We start from the raw sequence: 19,079 nt of genomic DNA on the forward strand, positions 1-19,079 counted from the left end.
ATTTTTCTGGGCTCCAAAATCACTGCAGATGGTGACTGCAGCCATGAAATTAAAAGACACTTGCTCCTTGGAAGGAAAGTTATGACCAACCTAGACAGCATATTAAAAAGCAGACATTACTTTACCAACAAAGGTCTAGTCAAGGCTATAGTTTTTCCAGCGGTCATGCATGGATGTGAGATTTGGACTATAAAGAAGGCTGAGCACCGAAGGATTGATGCTTTTGAACGGTGGTGTTGGAGAGGACTGTTGAGAGTCCCTTAGACTGCAAGGAGAGCCAATCAGTCCATTCTGAAGGAGATCAGTCCTGGATGTTCATTGGAGGGACTAATGTTGAAGCTGAAACTCCAATACTTTGACCACCTAATGAGAAGAGCTGACTCATTTGAAAAGACCCTGATGCTGGGAGGGATTGGGGGCAAGAAGAAGGGGACAACAGAGGATGAGATGGCTGGGTGGCATTACTGACTCAGTGGATGTGAGTCTGAGTGAACTCCGGGAGTTGATGATGGACAGGGAGGCCTGGCGTGCTGCGGTTCATGGGGTCACAAAGAGTTGGACATGACTGAGCGACTGAACTGAAGTGTGCTTTTAAAGACATGTGCATTACTTTTATAATCAGAACAAAATTTTATAAAGAATGGCAAAATGGAGTTAGCCTCTTGAGAGTAGAATAAGTGGTGTCTTCAGAGGGAGAGTGAAAATGAAAGTTGCTCAGTTGTGTCTGACCCTTTGCGACCCCATGGACTATACAGTTCATGGAATTCTCCAGGCCAGAATACTGGAGTGGGTAGCCTTTCCCTTCTCCAGGGGATCTTCCCAACCCAGGGATCAAACCCAGGTCTCCTGCATTGCAGGCAGATTCTTTACTGCCTTCTCGGGGGAAGCCCGGTATGAGTGTGCACCTTTGAAGCAGTGAATATAAGCTTCATTTGAGAAACTTGAAAGGGAAGGGAAGAAACAATAAATGGTAAGAATATGCATATGCCACACAATTTTGAATGAAGTTTATTAAATATTATGTACAGCCAATGTAGTAATTCAACATCTATTTGTCAAATTGATCCACCGCATAAAGAAAAATAGATGAACAGAAAAATCTGTGTCTGCATGGTACATGCTCTTGGTGTGTAATTTAAATGGCAATACTTTAAATTAATTGGTTATATATAATGTCAGTTATTTTTCTTTCAGAATATAATCTTTTTTGTAGTAACCTAGCAATAGGACTTATTACTACTGCAGATAAATAGGACTGCTAAAAAAAAAATCAAATAAGAAAAAAATCACTATAACTGAGAAAACAGTTACTTTCTCTCCCAGAAAGAATGATTATTTAAAATTATAACACTTTATAATGGTATTTTTTTGCTAAAAACCTGCAGGTAAGTTTTTTGGAATTCCTTCATTTAAATATGCAAAAAACTTCATGACTTCCTTATTATACCCCCCTCCCCTTCAGTTCAGATTTTTAAAATTATTTTTCTATACAAAGTAGGTACATGGGCTATACAAAGTTAAATATACATATTTACAGTCCCACTTCTTAAGCATGTGTTTTTTTCTCTTACTGATCCCAGAGAGACTGCAAAAGGTAAGTAGTGTGGGGCTTGCTTTTACCCAGAAGCATGGCTAAGCTATTAAAATGTGTTGCAGGGCATGCCACCAGTTACTTACACTTGCGATTAATAAACCTGTATAAATATCTCAGCATAAAAATAGGTATTTTGTATTACTAAATGTGTGAAGACAAAGGAGCAGTTGGAACCCTTTGTTCCTTGTTTTGTCGTATGTAGGCAGCTGAAGTTTAATGCAGATTTTAACAGATGAGTTTATTAAAGATGGGCAAACTGGTGAGGCATACCTGGGATTCCAGAGATATACAAAGTTGGGAGGCTGGCATCATATGCAAATGTGGCTTTACAAATTGGTTTATTTTCTAGCTGTATTTAAAGAGGTGTTCAAAATTAATAAGCTACTTAGTATGCACCCCCTCAAAAAACAGATAAGGTTGTGTTATGGTTTGCATCTAAGAAAGACTAGGAAACACATTAGCCAATATAAGAATTACATTCCAAAACATGTGAAACGCTGCTGTGCAAAGTGTATGTGGATATGCACGGGGTCTATATTCGAAGGGGGAGGACAGAAACAGAGTGCCCTTGCATGGTGAGGTGGACCTTCCAAAGCAATGAGTCTTACTTAAGGAATAGCAAGAAGTCCCTTTCTACACAGGAAGCTCATCCACCCTTACCTGCACTCCCCAGCCCCACCCTCCACCATTGGTTCCACAGCCTTTCCCCTTGGAATTAAGGCTCTGTGATCTGTTCTAGTTAAAAACCAATGTTTCTGGGAAGAAGTAACACATTCTCATCTGTCATTTACACTTCAGTGTGAAGAAGTCAGTGGCAGTTGCTTTCCTGAGAGCAGGATTTGAAGGAGAGGGAGTGAGGATACTGTGGCTGTCTGAAGGGTAGTCAGCTGATCAGAGGTTCTAAGATGAGTAGTGGAGACAGAAGCTGAGGCACTGAAGATGAACTTTGCCCACTTGGAAAGATTCCAGACTTTGGGACCTCAGGCCAATTCTGAGCTACCTGCGGAGAGCCAGGAGTCCTGTACGCAACCCTACCAACCTGGAACTGCTTCTCCTGTGGATTTGTGGGGAGGATCAGAGTTAAAAGACCCTGGCAGCAGGTCTAAATATTTCCAGCCACAAACTACCCTCTGACAAAGGTTCTTCCAGCATCCTAGTTGTTCAAAAGTGAGCTAATGGAGAGAGAAATATGACAATGCTTTCTAGGATCCCTACAGAGAAAATTCATCTCTTCCTCTCACACCCTTCTTAGCACATATCGCAGTCTCTCTTGATTCAGTATTTTTGTGTGTCTGTCTCTCCAATTACTTCTGAGTTCCCAGCAGGCAGGAAAATGGGTCATTTCTATCTTTATCTCTCCAAGGTGTCTAACAGAGGTCGATAAACATCCTTGAATTGGATAAAGTTGTGACTGTACACCCTGGGCATCACAGAGGCCTCCCTCCTTGGCTCTGGCCCCTCTACAAAAGACAGGCCTCCTGAAAGTAGCAGAATTACAGCCTCAAATGTAGGGCCACTGCAGCTGCACCTTCTAAAGAGAAGCCTCACAGGGTGTGTCAGGATTCAGAACCCTGGATTCCTACATTCTGTGTGGTCCTTGGGCTCCTCGGGGGAGACATGGTGAAAATGGAGACGTGGTGAACCCTTTCTAAGGCCTGGAGCACGCCTTGCTTGTTGGTGGCCCCAGGCATCCAGTATACATCAGTGTGTATTACATTGAGTCACTGAACACCATCCCTTGTTCTAAGAACAAGCCTATCAACCCCCAACTGTCCTAGCCTAAAACAATCCAGAAAAGCAAGGGTAGAAATGGCATTCTATAAGTGACACTATGCTGCCCTGAAAGTGACTGCTTATACAAGCCAGTGATATGGAAGGAGCCATATGGCAGGGGACCTCAAGAGCTACAGGCGTCTCGCCTTAATCACCTGGAAATACAAATGGAACTATCTGCCTGACCACCCTGCTCCGGGGGCAAGCCTTGTGTGCTTTTCTGTCTGAACATCAGGGGTGTCAACGGTAAAGCTGCATGCATGCTGAGTGCATGGGGCGCCTACTTTGACCTCTACTTCCCCACCTACCTCCAGTGGGGGACTTGGCCTTGGGTTTGGGGTCTCCACCACTATTTAGGGATTGCCTCGGTGGCCCCAACTGATCTGTAGCAATGTTAGGGGACCAGGAGGCTCCAGGGCAACTGGGGGAGTCTGTGTGGAACCTTAGAGGATGGCTGGGGATCTGCCTGGTGCTCCCAGAGCACCTGCAGGCTAAATGACCCTTCTGAGCCAAAGCTGGTCAAGCCTGAAGCAGCACAAGGCAGTTCCGGCTTAACTGCTTTCTGGGACCATGCTGCCAGTCAGGTTACCCAAGCTGGGAAGAGGAGGGCAGGGCTGGCATGGCTCCCAGAAACAGCTAAGTAAATACCAACTTGCTTCATTTCTTTTTTGCATGGTTCAGCCCTGTCCGATACACGCAGTAAGCTTCGACAGGCTCAGGTTTTAAATACAACACTTCTCTGTCCTCTTTTGCTTCTTACTTTATCCACTGCATTAGTTTTCCTACTGACTCAACATTTAAATAAAGAGACCAATTCATGAATTATGCTTCGTCCTCCAATAAAAATCATCTCTGTAGTTTTCAGTCTTCTTATAGATACAAAGGCTTTACATAGTTGCCTGGGAAAGTACCAAACTGCCTTGTCCTTCTTGAAGTACCTATTAAAAACAAAAAAACACAGACACAATGAGAAGGCTGACTCAGAACTGAGTTCAGAGAGAGAGTCCTTGATAACAATCCTAAAGCTTGTAGAAGGACACACAGTTTCCAAATCACTTTGCCCTATCTTATCTCGTTTAGGCTGCAGAATAGCTGGGTGATAAGCAAGACATTTATTTAACACTCCCATTTTTTTCAGATGAGGAAGCCCAAACTCTGAGAGGCAGACTTTAAACCCAGGACTTCAGACTCCCGGCCCATGGCTCTTCCAGGACTTCTCTTTTCTGGAAGAATGAAGACAGCTATCCAACTCACCAAGGTTAGGGGGACTTAGAAACTGTGGCATTTCTGAAAGCCCTCTGGATATGACCACACAGTGAAAGGAAATGTCTCTCCTAAGCCCGTGCCTATGCCACAAATTGACTCCATGTCTTTGCTACCAACCTCATCCAGGATTCCAGAACATTGAGCTACCACAAAGCCCTTCCTGGACTGTTTCACGTCCAGGATTGCTGGGTCCCTAATCGAGCTCCTTCCCTTGGAATTTTTTTTCAAGTAATCAACTTTTTAAAATTAATTTATTTGACTGCTCCAGGTCTTAGCTGCAGCATGCAGGATCTAGTTCCCTAATCAGGGATCAAACCTGGGCCCTCTACATTGGGAGCGCAGAGTCTTAGAAACTGGACTTTCCCTAAAGCTGGAGGCTGGGGCGGCAGACAGATGTTGCATCATCATTACTCTTATCAGCAGACAGCATAATTTGATCATTGCATCCTTTCCCCAGTTGGCTTGGATAGGGCTTCAGAATCCTTTGGGCACATTTCAAGCAGCCACTATCACTGGGTTGGAGTTGTTGTACAAACTAAAATACCTAGAAGAATGTGTCAAAGCTGCTGCTGCTGCTGCTAAGTCACTTCAGTCGTGTCTGACTCTGTGCAACCCCATAGATGGCAGCCCACCAGGCTCTGCCGTCCCTGGGATTCTAAGGCCATTTAGAACAGCTGAAGCCCCAAGGCAATGGTCAGGGAGGCTGCAGGGAACTGAGATGGTAAAGATTTTGAATCTGTGAAAAGAGGACTATTTTTGTCTTACAGGCTGTTTGTTGAAAGAACTTCAGTAAGAAAGTATTATTAAGCATCTATTTTGTTACAGAATTTCAAATTCTGATCTTTCTCTGCTCTATCCTATAAAGGTGACTCCTTTAATTCATCAGGTATTGCTTTGGTTAAAGTTATTAGAAGCCTGGAGTAAATGAGGTCTTCAGACTCTCTACAAACATGCTTGCACTTCATGGCAGAAACCTACATGCACATGTTCTTGTGTTGTTCCACAGGAGTTTTAAAAATTAAAATTTCCAAATGTAGGACAGACAGATGCACAATAGAAACAGAAACAGTGAATCCCCTGGCAGTCCAGTGGTTAGTATTTGGCTCTTTCATTGCTGGGGTCCAGGTTCAAGCCCTGGTCTGGGAACTAAGATCCCACAAGCCAGGCAGTGCCCCCCACCACCACCCCAAAAAATACAAATAGAACTCAATAAATGCAACTAGCAACTGCCCTTCTGTGCAGTCGATGTTGGCATATTTGGTCTTCAGGTTCATAGTTACTATCATCCACACTGATTTGAGAACAAACCTATACTGGGTGGCCCAGCATTTCTGACAGTGGTATAGGAACTGAGACAGCTCTCCTTCTGTGCAGAGAACAGTCTTTTTGTGACTCATCACTCCAGGTTTTTCCTTCAGTACACAACAGATAAGAAAAGCGCGATATCACTTACCAACAAACCACCCATCATCACATTTTTCCATGACATCAACAATATCTCCATCTCGGAGTTCCAATTCATCATCATTCTGTGGTATATAGCTATACAATGCTTGGTAGCTAAATCTGTAAATTCAAAAAAATGATTAGTAGGTGACTCAAATGCTGACGGCATTAAATGAGTTTTAAAAACCTGTTTCGCTTAAATCAACATTTGGGTAGTGTTTCCTACTCATCAGTGGGGAAAAAAGTATTTTATTGGCTCTTTCTCTAATAACTTAGCATTAGGGGAGATCCATTCAACATGTGATAAGTAAATTAAGATTCAGAGGGATGGAGAATCTGAGAAGCGAGTCACGATTGGTGCTTTCATTTAGTTTCATCTGGTTGCTTTAGCCCAGCTTTTTTTATCTAGATGCTCCCCCTTGAAAGTTAATCAAGTTCTTAACACAAGATAACATGTGTAGATTGTCAAGGATAATCAGAAGTTACTTAGGTCCAGAGACAGAGATTATATCCTAGTCACATACATTGGAGAGCATGAAGCAATTGTCATGTGTATATATATAATTTTTTTAAAGTATATCCCAGTTACCATACTGTTTAGCAATACTACCTTGAGTTTCTTTACATGCCAACACATATTTTATTAGTTGCTTTGAAATGTGGATGCCATTTTTCTAAAACTCCTCAAGGCATATCTATCCCAGTAATGTTTGGGGTTAAAATTTTTATTTACTTGCTAGTTGGCCTAAGGCAATGTAGTCTGTGCTGTTCTGACAGGCTCTAGACAAAGCTGGCAGAGAAGACAATGGCAACCCACTCCAGTACTCTTGCCTGGAACATCCCATGGACACAGGAGCCTGGTGGGCTGCAGTCCATCGGGTCGCTAAGGGATATGACTGAGCCACTTCACTCTCACTTTTCACTTTCATGCATTGGAGAAGGAAATGGCAACCCACTCCAGTGTTCTTGGCTGGAGAATCCCAGGGACGGGGGAGCCTGGCACAGAGTCAGACACAACTGAAGTGACTTAGCAGCAGCAGACAAAGCTGGACTACTTGTGAAATCGATACCTGCTTTGGCAACAAATAAAGCCTTGTTTTCATTTATTCTTTTGACAAATGCTTAAGAAGAACCTACTGGGACTTCCCTGGTGGCTCAGATGGTAAAGAATCCTCCTGCAATGCAGGAGGTGCAAGAGATGTGGGTTCGATCCCCTGTAGGTCAGGAAGATCCCCTGTAGAAGGGAATGGCAACCAACTCCAGTATTCTTGCCTGGAGAATTCCATGGACAGAGGAGCCTGGCAGGTTATAATCCATGGGGTTGCAAAGAGTCGTACACAACTGAGCGACTATCACACTTTCACTAAGAAACACCTAGCAGTTCACAATTCTATGTACTTGATACTTTGAAACATAACAGTAGCAGGCAAAACTTCCAAATGAGCCAATCCTCTACCACTTTCAGTGGATATCAGTGAATTCCAGGGTGTGGGTGAGAGGGATTAGAAATAAGCGGAATCAGTTTCCAGAAACAAGAGGTTCGTTGTCCTCTGCTAGCAAGCCAAAGGGGCAATTTAATTTTCCATATTTATCCAGATATCGTGAGACTTTGGTAGATGCATCTGTCTGCCAGAAGTTAGGTCTCTAATGCGGAAGAAGTGGCACTGATGAACTTCCATTTGGTAACTGAATACACTTCGGTGTTTCTGTATTTGCCTGCTGTCTCTTGCCCAAACTGGACTCCTGACGGTGCCTCAGCCCCTTCACTGTTGTGACTTCCTTGCCTGCCTCATTTCCGCGAGGTTAGTCCTGTTACCTGCCTCTCTGCTCTCACCCCAGATAGCAGGAGACTGGCTGCACAGAGTCCTGTGACCTTGCGGCTTGGGTCCCTAGTGGGCTCTGATTTTGGACACGCCTCATGCTAACAGGGACACAGTTCTATAGAGTCCTTCCCTCACTTCCTCTGCCAATTCTGGTGCCCGACTCTGAGCAGAACTTTAACTTTCCTCCCCTCCTGCCCCTGTTTCCATGTGTAAGGAAGGGTCCCTGCTCCTGGCCAGGCTAAGCTCCCTCCCCTGGGCTATCTCCTTGACTTACATCTTCTCTCATATCTTTGATTCTGTCAACTCCTCCTTAAGTGCTTGAGCCTCTGCATCCTGTAAACACCTCCCCTGCCCTGTGCTACTCCCTGACTCTCTAGCCCCCCATCCCCTAGCTCTTTCCACTCAGCATCACACTGACTCGTCAGCCCTTTTCTAACAGAACATCTTCCTACACCCAACACTGTCACTGCAAAGATCACCAACGACTCTTCCAACTTGCCACCTAGAGGACGTTTCTCATTTCTTACCCTCCTCGGCCTCTCTGAGGCAGGAGCACCCCTGACCACACCCTTCTTGCTCTGTTCAGTACCAGTGAACACTCCTAAACCCTCACCTGTGTCTCTTGCTGCTCCGCCTCAGTGTCCCTTGCCGGCTGCTACTCTGTGGCCTTAAAGGCTGGTTCCCCAAGTATCCATCCTCATTCTCTTCTCGCTTTACCCCTGTCTCCTTGGGGAATCTTGTATACTTCCAAGCACAAGGTGCCCACTCTGTCCAAGCTCAGCCCCGCACCACTTTTTGCCGTACTCATATCTCCAAACTACTATCTTTGTCCTTTGTCTCTGAAATCCACCCTCCATTCTATTGTCCAAGTTATCTCCCCAAAACAAAATCCAATCAGATACGTGTTCCACACATATTTTTGGGCCATGCTGTGCAGCCTGTGAGATCTTAGTTCCCTGACCAGGGATTGAACCCAGTGACCTGGCAGGGAAGCACCAAGTCCTAACCACTGGATAGCCAGGGAACTCCAAGTATGTTCCTTATTTTAAAATCCTTCATTGGCTCCTGAGTGGATACAGACTAACATCCAAATGTATTTCTATTGCATTCTGGCTTCTACAGTCTGGTCCTAACCTGCCCCTTGAACTTCATCTCCATTTCCTCCCTGAACTTCATCCTGTGGCTACAGGGGTCTCTTGGTGTTCTCCAAACACAACACCTACCCTGGGTCTTTGTACATTTGGATTCCTCGGCTAGGAAGACTTTTACCTCTTTGCTCTAACTCTCAAATCCAACTTGTCTTTCAATGCTTATTCCCAAACCCCCTTCCCCTGTGGATGGAGCTTACACCATTGTGCATGGAATATAGGAGATATCCAATATTCTCCTTTTTTAAGGAATGGATCAACCCTATTCATTTATCTCCAGTCAAGATTAACACTGCTTCCTCTGTATTCTCACGACACTAGGAATGAAACCAGTTAGCCCAGCTCCCCTTTGCCCTGTATGGCAGTCACACCTCCTTACTGCCTCTCCCCTCCCTGTAGAGGCCCTGACTGCCTTGATCCACCCCCCACCTGTTTTCACACTGGCTGTTTGGAAACAGCGGTACCTAGAAGCCCTCAGAGAAGCTGGGAGTGATGGGTTCACTTCCCCTAAATGGCTGCTCCCACAGCCAGTCAATGACCCACTTCCTAAGGCCAACAGACTACAGACAATGCAAGAACCAAGGCTCGCCACGTGTACTTACAAATCCTGGGAGGTTTGACTCCTGTCTGGGGCGACTCTTCGCTGCTGGGCTTGAGGTTGCTGAGAAATGATTAAAGATGATTTATTGTCAGAAGGGGATACCTTGTGATGAAAGTCAAGGGGATGAGAAACAGTGCTGCAGTAATGAACAGATTTTTCGGCAATGTTTATGATCTCATTGCAAACTGCTTCCTGTGAGGTGGCCCCGAGATATCCAGAAACCCCCATAAAACAGTCAACATGGGGACAAAAAAGAAAAAAGAAAGAGAGGAAGAGATGTAACATTCCAGACGAAGCACGTAAGTCCAAGGAAACAACAGAGTTGAAGATCCAGTTTAAAAAAAATAGATATTCCAGTAGTGGAGTGCAGGAGGGATCCAGGCGAAAGCATGGAAAAAACAGGTAAGATACAGAAGAATTTGGGATTTAGTATGAATATTAAATTAAAAAGGCAGCAGCATAAAGGCCTGTAATTAGTGAGTAACCGTTACAAATGGAGTAATTTCAAGATAGAGATGCAAGTATGTATCCCCAATCATGCACTAAAATATTAATCCCACATGTAGGCAGAGTAGAAATAGTCTCTAAATTCCTCTGCCTTTTTTTGAGAGGGGAGAGGGTAGCCTAGCATCGCTCTCTCTACCACAATAGCCATAAAATTCTTAAAAATAATGGCTCTGTGAGTCAACCAGTCTACTCCAGTCTAGACTCTAGAAATCAGTCAGAATTCTCTTTAGAAAAGCTACAGTCATATTCAGTAAGCATCTTACCACATAGCTCTTTTCAGATTCTGTGAGATCAGGTCCTGCTCTCAATGAATGATGAGAAGGCTGTGATCACCAAGCAAATTATAAGGGAGACATTTTAGCAGATGTCACATTGAAAAGGATTAAAAATAAAAGTGTGAGCAAATACACATACCACACCATCACACTCGATGACACTGGATACTCGTGGCCTATGGCCACCGAGTTTCCAAGACAACACGGTGGGTGCAGAGGAGAAAATGCAATGTACAGAGTTAGAAGCAAGCATCCGGGCAATGAGATGGGCAGTTGGGAGCATGGCTGCAGTGAGGTGAGAATGAACAACACAGGGACTCCAGACTGGCAGGGAAGAGACACAGAAGGGCTGCCTTAAGGACAGTCGTGTCCCTCTGTGAGCACGCACGCCGGTCCCCTCACTCTTAGCGGTAAGCATCTATGAAAGGACTGATGTACTGAAAGCCCGTTCCAGTTATTTTGTTGACAGGGAGCCTCCTCTGGCAAAGCAGGCTCATAAAACTATCAGGTATGCCATTTTCTTGTACTTGTAAAAACCAAACAAGACAGTAACATTTTAAAAAACTCCCTGGTAGTATGTGGTGTACCAAACAAGGCTGTTCTCCCAGGAAAAACTTGTAAATGATACATTCCAGCTAAGTATGAGATAGATGAGTTCTGATCTCTCATAGAGTAGGGCTTGCTTACAGAAACAGGACCGTGTGTCCTGACACAGCAGTAGAAACCATCACTCTTCACTCACCAGCTCAGGTACTACATGATGACATGAAAATGAGGTGCAATCAGGCCAAGCAGACCTGTCTTTTAAGTAACAATCCTATAGTAGAGCTGGCCAGCCCTTCACTGGAAGAGTGTTGGGAATTATTTACCCCAGAGAAGATTCAATTCCAACTCTTAAGAAGTCTCCCTAATTGAACATTTGAAGAGCCATCTTTGGAGAAACCCTCCAGGCTACGTGCAATAATACTGATGGGCCACAGCAACTCCAGGGCCTTCTAGAAGAGCATTCAGATCTTTAGTGTATGACCATTTGTTTCCCTGGAAGGCCCAGAGACACTGAGCACTTTCGCTGAGCTCATCCAACAAGTTAGCAGAAGCCCTGTCTCCTGGATTCATCTACTATCTCGTTGGACTTTCTCTTTCATCCTTGAACCATTTCCCACATTATTAATTGCCTCCATTGACATTATATTCAGTGAGTCCCACAGAAACTCTGGAGACTGGCAAGACAGGGTTCCCATCCCATATTCTTTTAAATCCTAAGAAGCTGATGCTCAGAGGGGTTTAGCGCATTCCTCAATGTCACACAGCCTGCAAGAGCTAACACTGCTCCACCACACCATCCCTTCCCATTCCCCTCTGCTGTAAATGTCCCATCCACTTGCATGCCCTGTGGGGCCAACTTCCATTCCAGACATCTCTTCCATACTCTTATTCTTTGAAAAACTGCTTCAAGTTCTCCAAACCCCTCCAAACCTCAGTCTCTTAAACCAGCCTCCTTGGTCTCTGGCAGGATTAAGAGAAGAGATAGAACTCAATTAAAAAGAGAACTGCAAGGGGTTTGCTCCTTAGATGTCTCAGAACCTGCAGGCCTTTGCCAGATGACTGGGAGCTGACCTCACTGCCCATCCAGCCTCTGGATCAAGGCTTCTGTGTAACACAGTGACACTCCCAAGCATCTACAATGTGAGCTTCTATGTGGCATCCCTGAGTGGGTGATCTCTACAGGCAGATTTTGACTTGACAGAAGGGAAAACTTTCTAAAAGTGAGAGCTGTCCAATAGAAAGGGCTGCCTTGAGAGGAAGCGGTTGTCGGTCCCAGCAGCTGTTCAAGCTGAGGTTGCATTGATAACTGCCACAGGGGAAGCTGTAAAGCACTGTCAGAGTGCCCTGGGATCCTGTTAAAATGCAGATTCTGGTCTGACATGTCTGGGGTGTTCATTTCTACGTGGCGATGCCCATACTGCTGGTCCACAGACAACTTTGGGGAGCAAGGCTCTGGAGCATTTCATGTGTCTAACACTGAGGTTCCTTAGCTACAATGAGCTAAGACTGGTTGGTCTGGATCACACCTCATGAAAATAAAAGTTCTCATAAAAAAAAATTTCCAAACTCCAGCTGATGGCCTACCCACCTCCAGCTGGTGGCCTACCAACCTCAGGTCAAGTGTAGTACAGTCTATTGACATGACCTCCAGTTTACCGAAGCACTGTAGCATCAGTTTTAATCCCAAAGGAATGACTGGGATCAACCACACAGCAAGTATTTCACACTTTAAAAGAGGTCTGGTGAATCAGATATATTATGAAGAACCTGATAGCTTATTATCCCTTTCTTTTGTAAAGCATCTTTTAAATTTTTTTAAAGTTGCTTTCAAAGCACATAGAGGTCCATTACCTAACCTGACTTTCATACTCACCCTTGGACTTGGGGGGGCCGGGGGCGGGAGGGGGCAGAAGAAGAAAGTTTAAGGTTCAGGGAAGTCTGAAGATTTTCACAAGGTGCCAGAGCTATGGGGTACTGAAACTCTAGGGTCTAATCACCATACACCACCTCCCTCTTAGCTGGTAATGGGAGGGCTGGGGTAAGAATGATAGCAACACCCAGCTTCTCCCACTTCTGTAACTTTTCTTGAATACTTTGTGTAAAAGGTGCAGTGTGCGGTAATGATGTCATCCAGTTATTAACTCAAGAATCCAATAGTACTGAAAAGGGATCCTGACCCAGCTAGTACGTTCCTTGGACTCAGGTCACAGCCAAACCAGAGGATAATCATCACTGCAGCCTTCACATCTGGACACACTTAACATCTAGTACAAACTTAACTCCTCCCTTAGAGGTGACTGGTTCCCTACTTAATGTCTGTGGAATAAATGAAGGAAGAAGGTGAGGTAAATATTTATCCTGTTAGCTAAGATTCAGTTTCTCCCTATTTTAAATGCATTCCTTAGATTTAAACTAAACATCTCACAAAGCTGAAATGTAAACCAGTTTTTTGAGGGGGTGAGTGGGTATGGCATGTGGATCCTTGTTGGAGATAGAAACCACTGATATCCACCATAGGGACTTCCCCTTTATTTTCAAGGCTGTTGACTTTCAGACTTTTTTTTTTTACAAAGTTATTTCAAAACTTAGTATAAGAATTTAAAATATCTCAACAATTATCCCGATTATATATTAAAATGATACTATTTTAGATATGTTGGGTCAATAAGTCAAATATACTACTAAAATTAATTTCACTCACTCCATTTTACTACCAGAAAATTTTAAATTACATACATGACTCATGTTGTATTCCTGCTGGCCAGTGCTGCTCTAAACCCTCCCTGGGTCTCAGTGTACACCCTTCTTTAAGCCCCAAAGCAGACAAAGTTCTAATCACAATCTCAGCCAGGGGTCGGGATAAAAGGACTATTATCTCATGCTAAGGACATTTCAGACTCTTGGAAATACATCCCAGTTTTTCACATGTTTAGAAAAAGAACCACCACCCCCTCCACCCCAGCGCACCCTGCATAGCCCCATCAACAGTAAGCAGGTGATAGCTACTGACTGAGAAACTGCTTTGCTTCCATATTTGCGCAGACACACACAAGTTGGCCCTCTTGGCCTGGAGCTTGTGTCTCATTTGTCCAAGAGAGCAACCTTGTGTGTGTCCCTGCTGCCCTTCCACCTCCAGTTCACAGCGAGCAGTCCCTCAGAAACCCGACACTGGTCTCTGGGGGCTGTTAATCCCTCTGGATCCACAAAAAAACACCTGGTGATCCTGTGAGTTACTAAGCGTTCTCTTCCAGCTCTGGGTATTTGCCAAAGCCTTGAAGCCCAAAATAAAATGTCCACAGGCTGGAGGCCAGCAGGAAGTCCTGGAGCTGTGGGCAGGACAGAGAAGCCCCACCTCCACATGGCCTAGAGCCCTTCTAGGAGTGTCACGAGTCTCAGAGGTGGTGAGCCGCTCCAAACGGTCTCCTTTCCTCAGACCCTAACTCTCTGGTGACTAACGCTGGCCTCCCAGGGGACACCGGACTGGAAGGGAGGGTTCCAGGACAGACGTCACACTAATTCATTGTCACTTGAGCAAAATACTTCACTTCTTTGGATTTCACGTTCTCAGTAATATAAGAGGCTTGGGCATGACTTACATAAATATCCTCTTTGGCTCTGAAGTTCTCATGTAGTCATTAGTGTGCATGCATCCCATGAACTGAGAACAAAGACTGGGCCGGGCTGACCTGGTTTAGAAGGAGCAGCACTTCCTCACTGCTCACTGGAGATGGGGTGGAGGGCAGCTCTGACTGCAGCCTCCAGGGTGTCTGGAGGGCTCCCTTCTGGCTTTGTGGGAGGTAAGGGGCTGCCCTGATGGCAGAGAAAGAGCCACAGCTCCTGGAGGACCACAGGCAGACTCTGCCAGAGGAGGCAGGAGACATGAGTGATTCGGGCTCCTGGCTCTAGGAAACCTCGGCAGATCTGCAGAACAGTCTGCCTCCCCTGAGCCCTTCTCTTGGGTGTACTAAGAAAAAGAACCCAGCTTACAAACAAAACAAATGATAACCAATCGGTTCAACTGCTCACCACCTAGACTCAGTCTCCTTGCAGATCAGTCCACAGACAAGCTCTGATGTAATTTGAACCTGATGCCAGCACTACACTTCCATGCTTAACCTTCTCATACAGTCTGTGGCGGGGTCTGTTTCTTTCCTAAAACAATGAGACAACTGATGCCAAATGTGTGTCCAAGTACAGAGACACCAAAACTTTGCAAGAGGATGCTTTGTACTCGAGGTGAGAGAATAAGAAGCAGCACTAATGTACAGGGTGCAAATTCTAAATTTGCTAAACTCTGGATTTGTGTGAGTAATCCAGCACATCCTTAAGGAAATCAACCCCGAATATTCATTGGAAGGACTGATGCTGAAGCTGAAGCTCCAATACTTTGGTCACCTGATGTGAAGACCCGACTCATTGCAAAAGACCCTGATGCTGGAAAAGACTGAAGGCAAGAGGAGAAGGGAGCAACAGAGGATGAGATGGTTGGATGGCATCACTGACTCAATGGATATAAGTTAGAGCAAACTCCAGGAGACAGTAAAGGACAGGCAAGCCTGGCATGCTGCAGTCCACGGGATCTCAGAGCCAGACACAACTGAGCAACCAAACAACGACAACAATCCAGTAAAAGGATTCTTCCATCTTCTACTTTCTTCTCTCCTCCAACCCCATCTTCCTCTCTTAGGTGAAATGGAGTAAGGAGGATAAACTACTTTTCCTTTCCCTGTTACCTCGATATCACACAATATGTAATGAGTCCCAATTACATGCTCATCTCCGGAAAACCTCATTTAACTCAATAAACTCAATAAACAAACTCCTCATAATAACTCAATAAAGTGGTCAATATTTACCTCATCTTATACAACTAAGACCCAGTGTGTCTGAACTGGGAAGTGAAGAGCCAGAATTTGGACCCTGGTCTCTCTGACTCCAGGTCCCACGCCTCCCATCATGCTTGATCTGCCGGGCTATGCTTTGCTGGAGGGAGATATCCGAATAGCTGGATGGATGTGCTGATCAAGAGGCCACCTTAGCTCACCCCGTGCTCTGCAGCTGGCAGGAGCTAGGTTTCTACTGAAATCCTCCACTTCTCTCCTAACACCTCTTTTAGGGGTGGATATTGAAACTTCAGGTCTTAGTTCCCTGGGCCTTGACTATTGAACGTATACATACCTGCTGGTGATTTTTCTAAGAACTGCAACCAGCGTCTCTCCCCACCCTGAACATTGTTGAACACTCTGTGTATATTTAGAGATTTCCCTTCTCAGTGAGTCAAAGGAAAATGTTTCCCCTTATTAGGTAGGTGTTTTAACATTTAAATTTCCTTTTCATTCTTGTAAGTTGTATCACGTGCTTTCCCTTTTATTTCTGATTTCTATGCTCAAGGCAGGCCTACACCTTTTTTCTTATCTTAGTTCAGGGAACTCACCTAGTTTCCATGTAAATTTTCTGTCCTGTTTCCCTTCCCGCTCTCCTTTCTCTAAGGCTGTAGTATTGTTCTTGTGCTTCTCAGAAGCTTTGAGGACACAGAGCTTTCCTGAATATTTTTATTTAAAAATTATTCCCCCAGATTATACTGTTATAATTAGGCAAAACTGTGTGTGTGCCACCCTCTTTCCCAAACCCCTGGCCTAGACTCAGCTAACCTCAGATTCTCAAAAGTTCTGTGATCCAGAAAATGTTACAAGTCACTAGAGTGACTTTAAAGATTTTCTTTTAAAGTCAAAAATTCTATGAAGATCTCTTACACCAGTTTAGAAGCTCCTAACAACCAAGTCTGGAGGCTAGTCAGAGAACAGTGCTTCTCTCTTAGGGAAGGCTCAGAAAATATTGATGAATGCTGGAGAATCCCAAGACCATCTTCCCCTTCACTTTCTTGACCAACTGTCCTAAATCTTCCTAGCCAAAATTATGCTCAACAAAACCCAAGAACTTGGTTGATAATTCCAAACTCTTGGGCATTTTGTATATTTTTGTCCAATTAGTTGTCCCTCAAAAAACAAAGGAAAACACTTATTTTTCCACTATGAAGGTGCACAGGTCTATTATAAACCCCCTTCCTTAAAATTTTGTATTTTTTCTTCTCTTTCCTTGTAACTGAAATTCACACAGGATTTTTAGTTAATCAGAGATTATCAAAACTAACAAGAAGTCAGCTTTGTCTGGATCTTTTGTCTATGGATGGTGAAGCCAGAGAAGGGAAGTGACTCACCCAGAGACACATAGCAGGCTCATGGCAAGGCAGGAGATAGAGCCCAGGAACCCTAACTTTGAATGCAGCACTCTTCCCACTGATCCTGGCTTCCCCTAAATGCCCCTTGCCCCTCATTCACTCCCTTTTGCTGTTCAGAGAATTCCTAGTTAAAAACATGTGCAACCGACCCAATGTCACATCAGGCTGGGAGTCTACAAAGGAGTAAAAAGTCAAACCCTTTCACAAGGAAGTGCTCACACGGCTGCAGAGTTGGGGGTCGTGGGATGGGCTGGACAGGTGACTCAGGAGAAAGAAAGCAGCAGAACAGGGACCAGCACCGAGTAGGGAATGCGGATGACCAGTTAGCAAGGGTCACAGGACCTGTGGAGGATGGCCAGACACTGTGAGGAGGTGCTGACCAGTATCCATGTGCACCGACCAGCCCTCCAAGCTTTGCTCACAGCCCCTTCTACCCACCTGTGGACCCAGAAGCCCCACCCAAACCAGAACTCACCTGCCCTTTCACATTCCTACCCCTGGGGCTTAGCTAGGCTATTTGCTTGCTTCGAATGCTACCCTCCTGCTGTTCACCTATCATAAAACTCCCAGTTCCTTAAGCTCCAAATCAAGTCACTTTTCTCTTGAAATCTGTCCACCCCACCCCACACTCGCCGCCCCCCACCCCCCTGCTTATTCTCATCTTGAACTCCCCGAGGAAACTGTCTGTGACCCTCCTTCCTGGTCTACCTTATACTTGTTTTTGTGAACATGTCTTATCCCCCAGGAGAGACCTACGCTCCATTACTTGGGGTCACTCATATTGTATCTCTGCTTTCACTCAACAAATACTTGTTGAGCACCTCCCTCCTATCAGGTGTCCTGGTCCCTTGCACTCTGACGGTGACAGACAAAGGGACAAATACAATAGAGGTGATAAGTGCCCCTTAGATCAGGTGCTGGGGGCTGCGAAAACACAAAGTCCAGCACTTAATCTAGTCTTGCAGGGGGAAGGGAAAGTGGGCAGGAAAGGCTTCCGGGAAGGAGTGGAGAAGTAAAGGATGGGTGGAAATTTTCCAGACACACAAGCAGGGGAGACTTAGGAGGGTGAGGCTGGCTTAGCTGTCAAAACAGGCAGTTCCATGAGGCCTTCTAAGCCCAGGAAGGAGGAGAGACTTTCCTGAGAGCAGGGGGGCCCCTGACAATGCTCACCCCTCTCTGCCTTTTGCAGCACTTCGCACAGTGCCCGGAACATCCTAGACACTCAAATAGAAGAGGAAATGGTCAAAACACTTCCAAGTGTCTTTTCTTGGTCTCCGGTTAGATTCCCTTCACTTATAGATCAGAATATCTACCTAGGTTCCCAACACTGATAGTAAAGTTGAATTATTGGTTCGGCTCCTCCCCCCCAGCAAGGACAAGTGCAGCTGACAGTTTTTCTGATAATACAAGCAGGTCTGGAATGCATTTGTTCAAATAAGTGACATAGACTGAGGTCACTGGGTCACGAGAGAATACCTGTCATTCAAGCCCTTCCCAACTTGGGCTCTGTCAGCCCAAGAGGGCCTCAAGAGAGGCAGAAAGCTTCCTTGGGAGGACCTCATTTCCCAAGCTGACTTCCAGGTCCCAGTCCTAGGAGGGGAAGGTGAAGGAGCTGGTGAGGGAGTGGGTGGGCAGCAGCCATTTTCACACCACCCCCCGGCTCTCAACATGGAGCAAGGCCAAGGCCCAGCTTTTTGCCGGGAGAGCAGGAGGGAGGGCATGGGAAGAGCTGCACCTGGGGCCTGGAGGCCCATCAGGAAATGAAAACCAGTTTCCAACAAGCTTGGCTTTCTGTATTGCCAGCATGCTGCCTCCTCTCCGAGTTAGGAAGTGGGAAGTGTGCACCCCCAGCCTCTCCAAGC

The 19,079-nt window shown here is 45.3% G+C and overlaps 1 protein-coding gene across 50 annotated transcripts in view; it reads right to left on the reverse strand.

Annotated features, from left to right (window-relative positions):
* Positions 1 to 979: 979 nt before the first annotated feature.
* SORBS1 (sorbin and SH3 domain containing 1) overlaps positions 980 to 19,079 on the reverse strand; it is a 233,151-nt gene continuing 215,051 nt past the window's right edge. For 20 of the 50 annotated variants that reach the window (XM_069568110.1, XM_069568102.1, XM_069568093.1 and 17 more), the window contains 4 exons: positions 10,422 to 10,481; positions 9,653 to 9,843; positions 6,087 to 6,199; positions 980 to 4,305 (listed from right to left, as the gene is read on the reverse strand). In XM_069568110.1, the coding sequence (XP_069424211.1) occupies positions 4,238 to 4,305; positions 6,087 to 6,199; positions 9,653 to 9,843; positions 10,422 to 10,481 (432 nt within the window). In that variant the 3' untranslated portion in view covers positions 980 to 4,237. The remainder of the gene's footprint in view (positions 4,306 to 6,086; positions 6,200 to 9,652; positions 9,844 to 10,421; positions 10,482 to 19,079) is intronic. The other 30 variants (XM_069568141.1, XM_069568135.1, XM_069568131.1 and 27 more) reach the window with 3 other exon arrangements.

This window comes from Ovis canadensis, chromosome 22 (genome assembly GCF_042477335.2).
Source record: "Ovis canadensis isolate MfBH-ARS-UI-01 breed Bighorn chromosome 22, ARS-UI_OviCan_v2, whole genome shotgun sequence".
NCBI classification, from domain to species: Eukaryota; Metazoa; Chordata; class Mammalia; order Artiodactyla; family Bovidae; genus Ovis; species Ovis canadensis.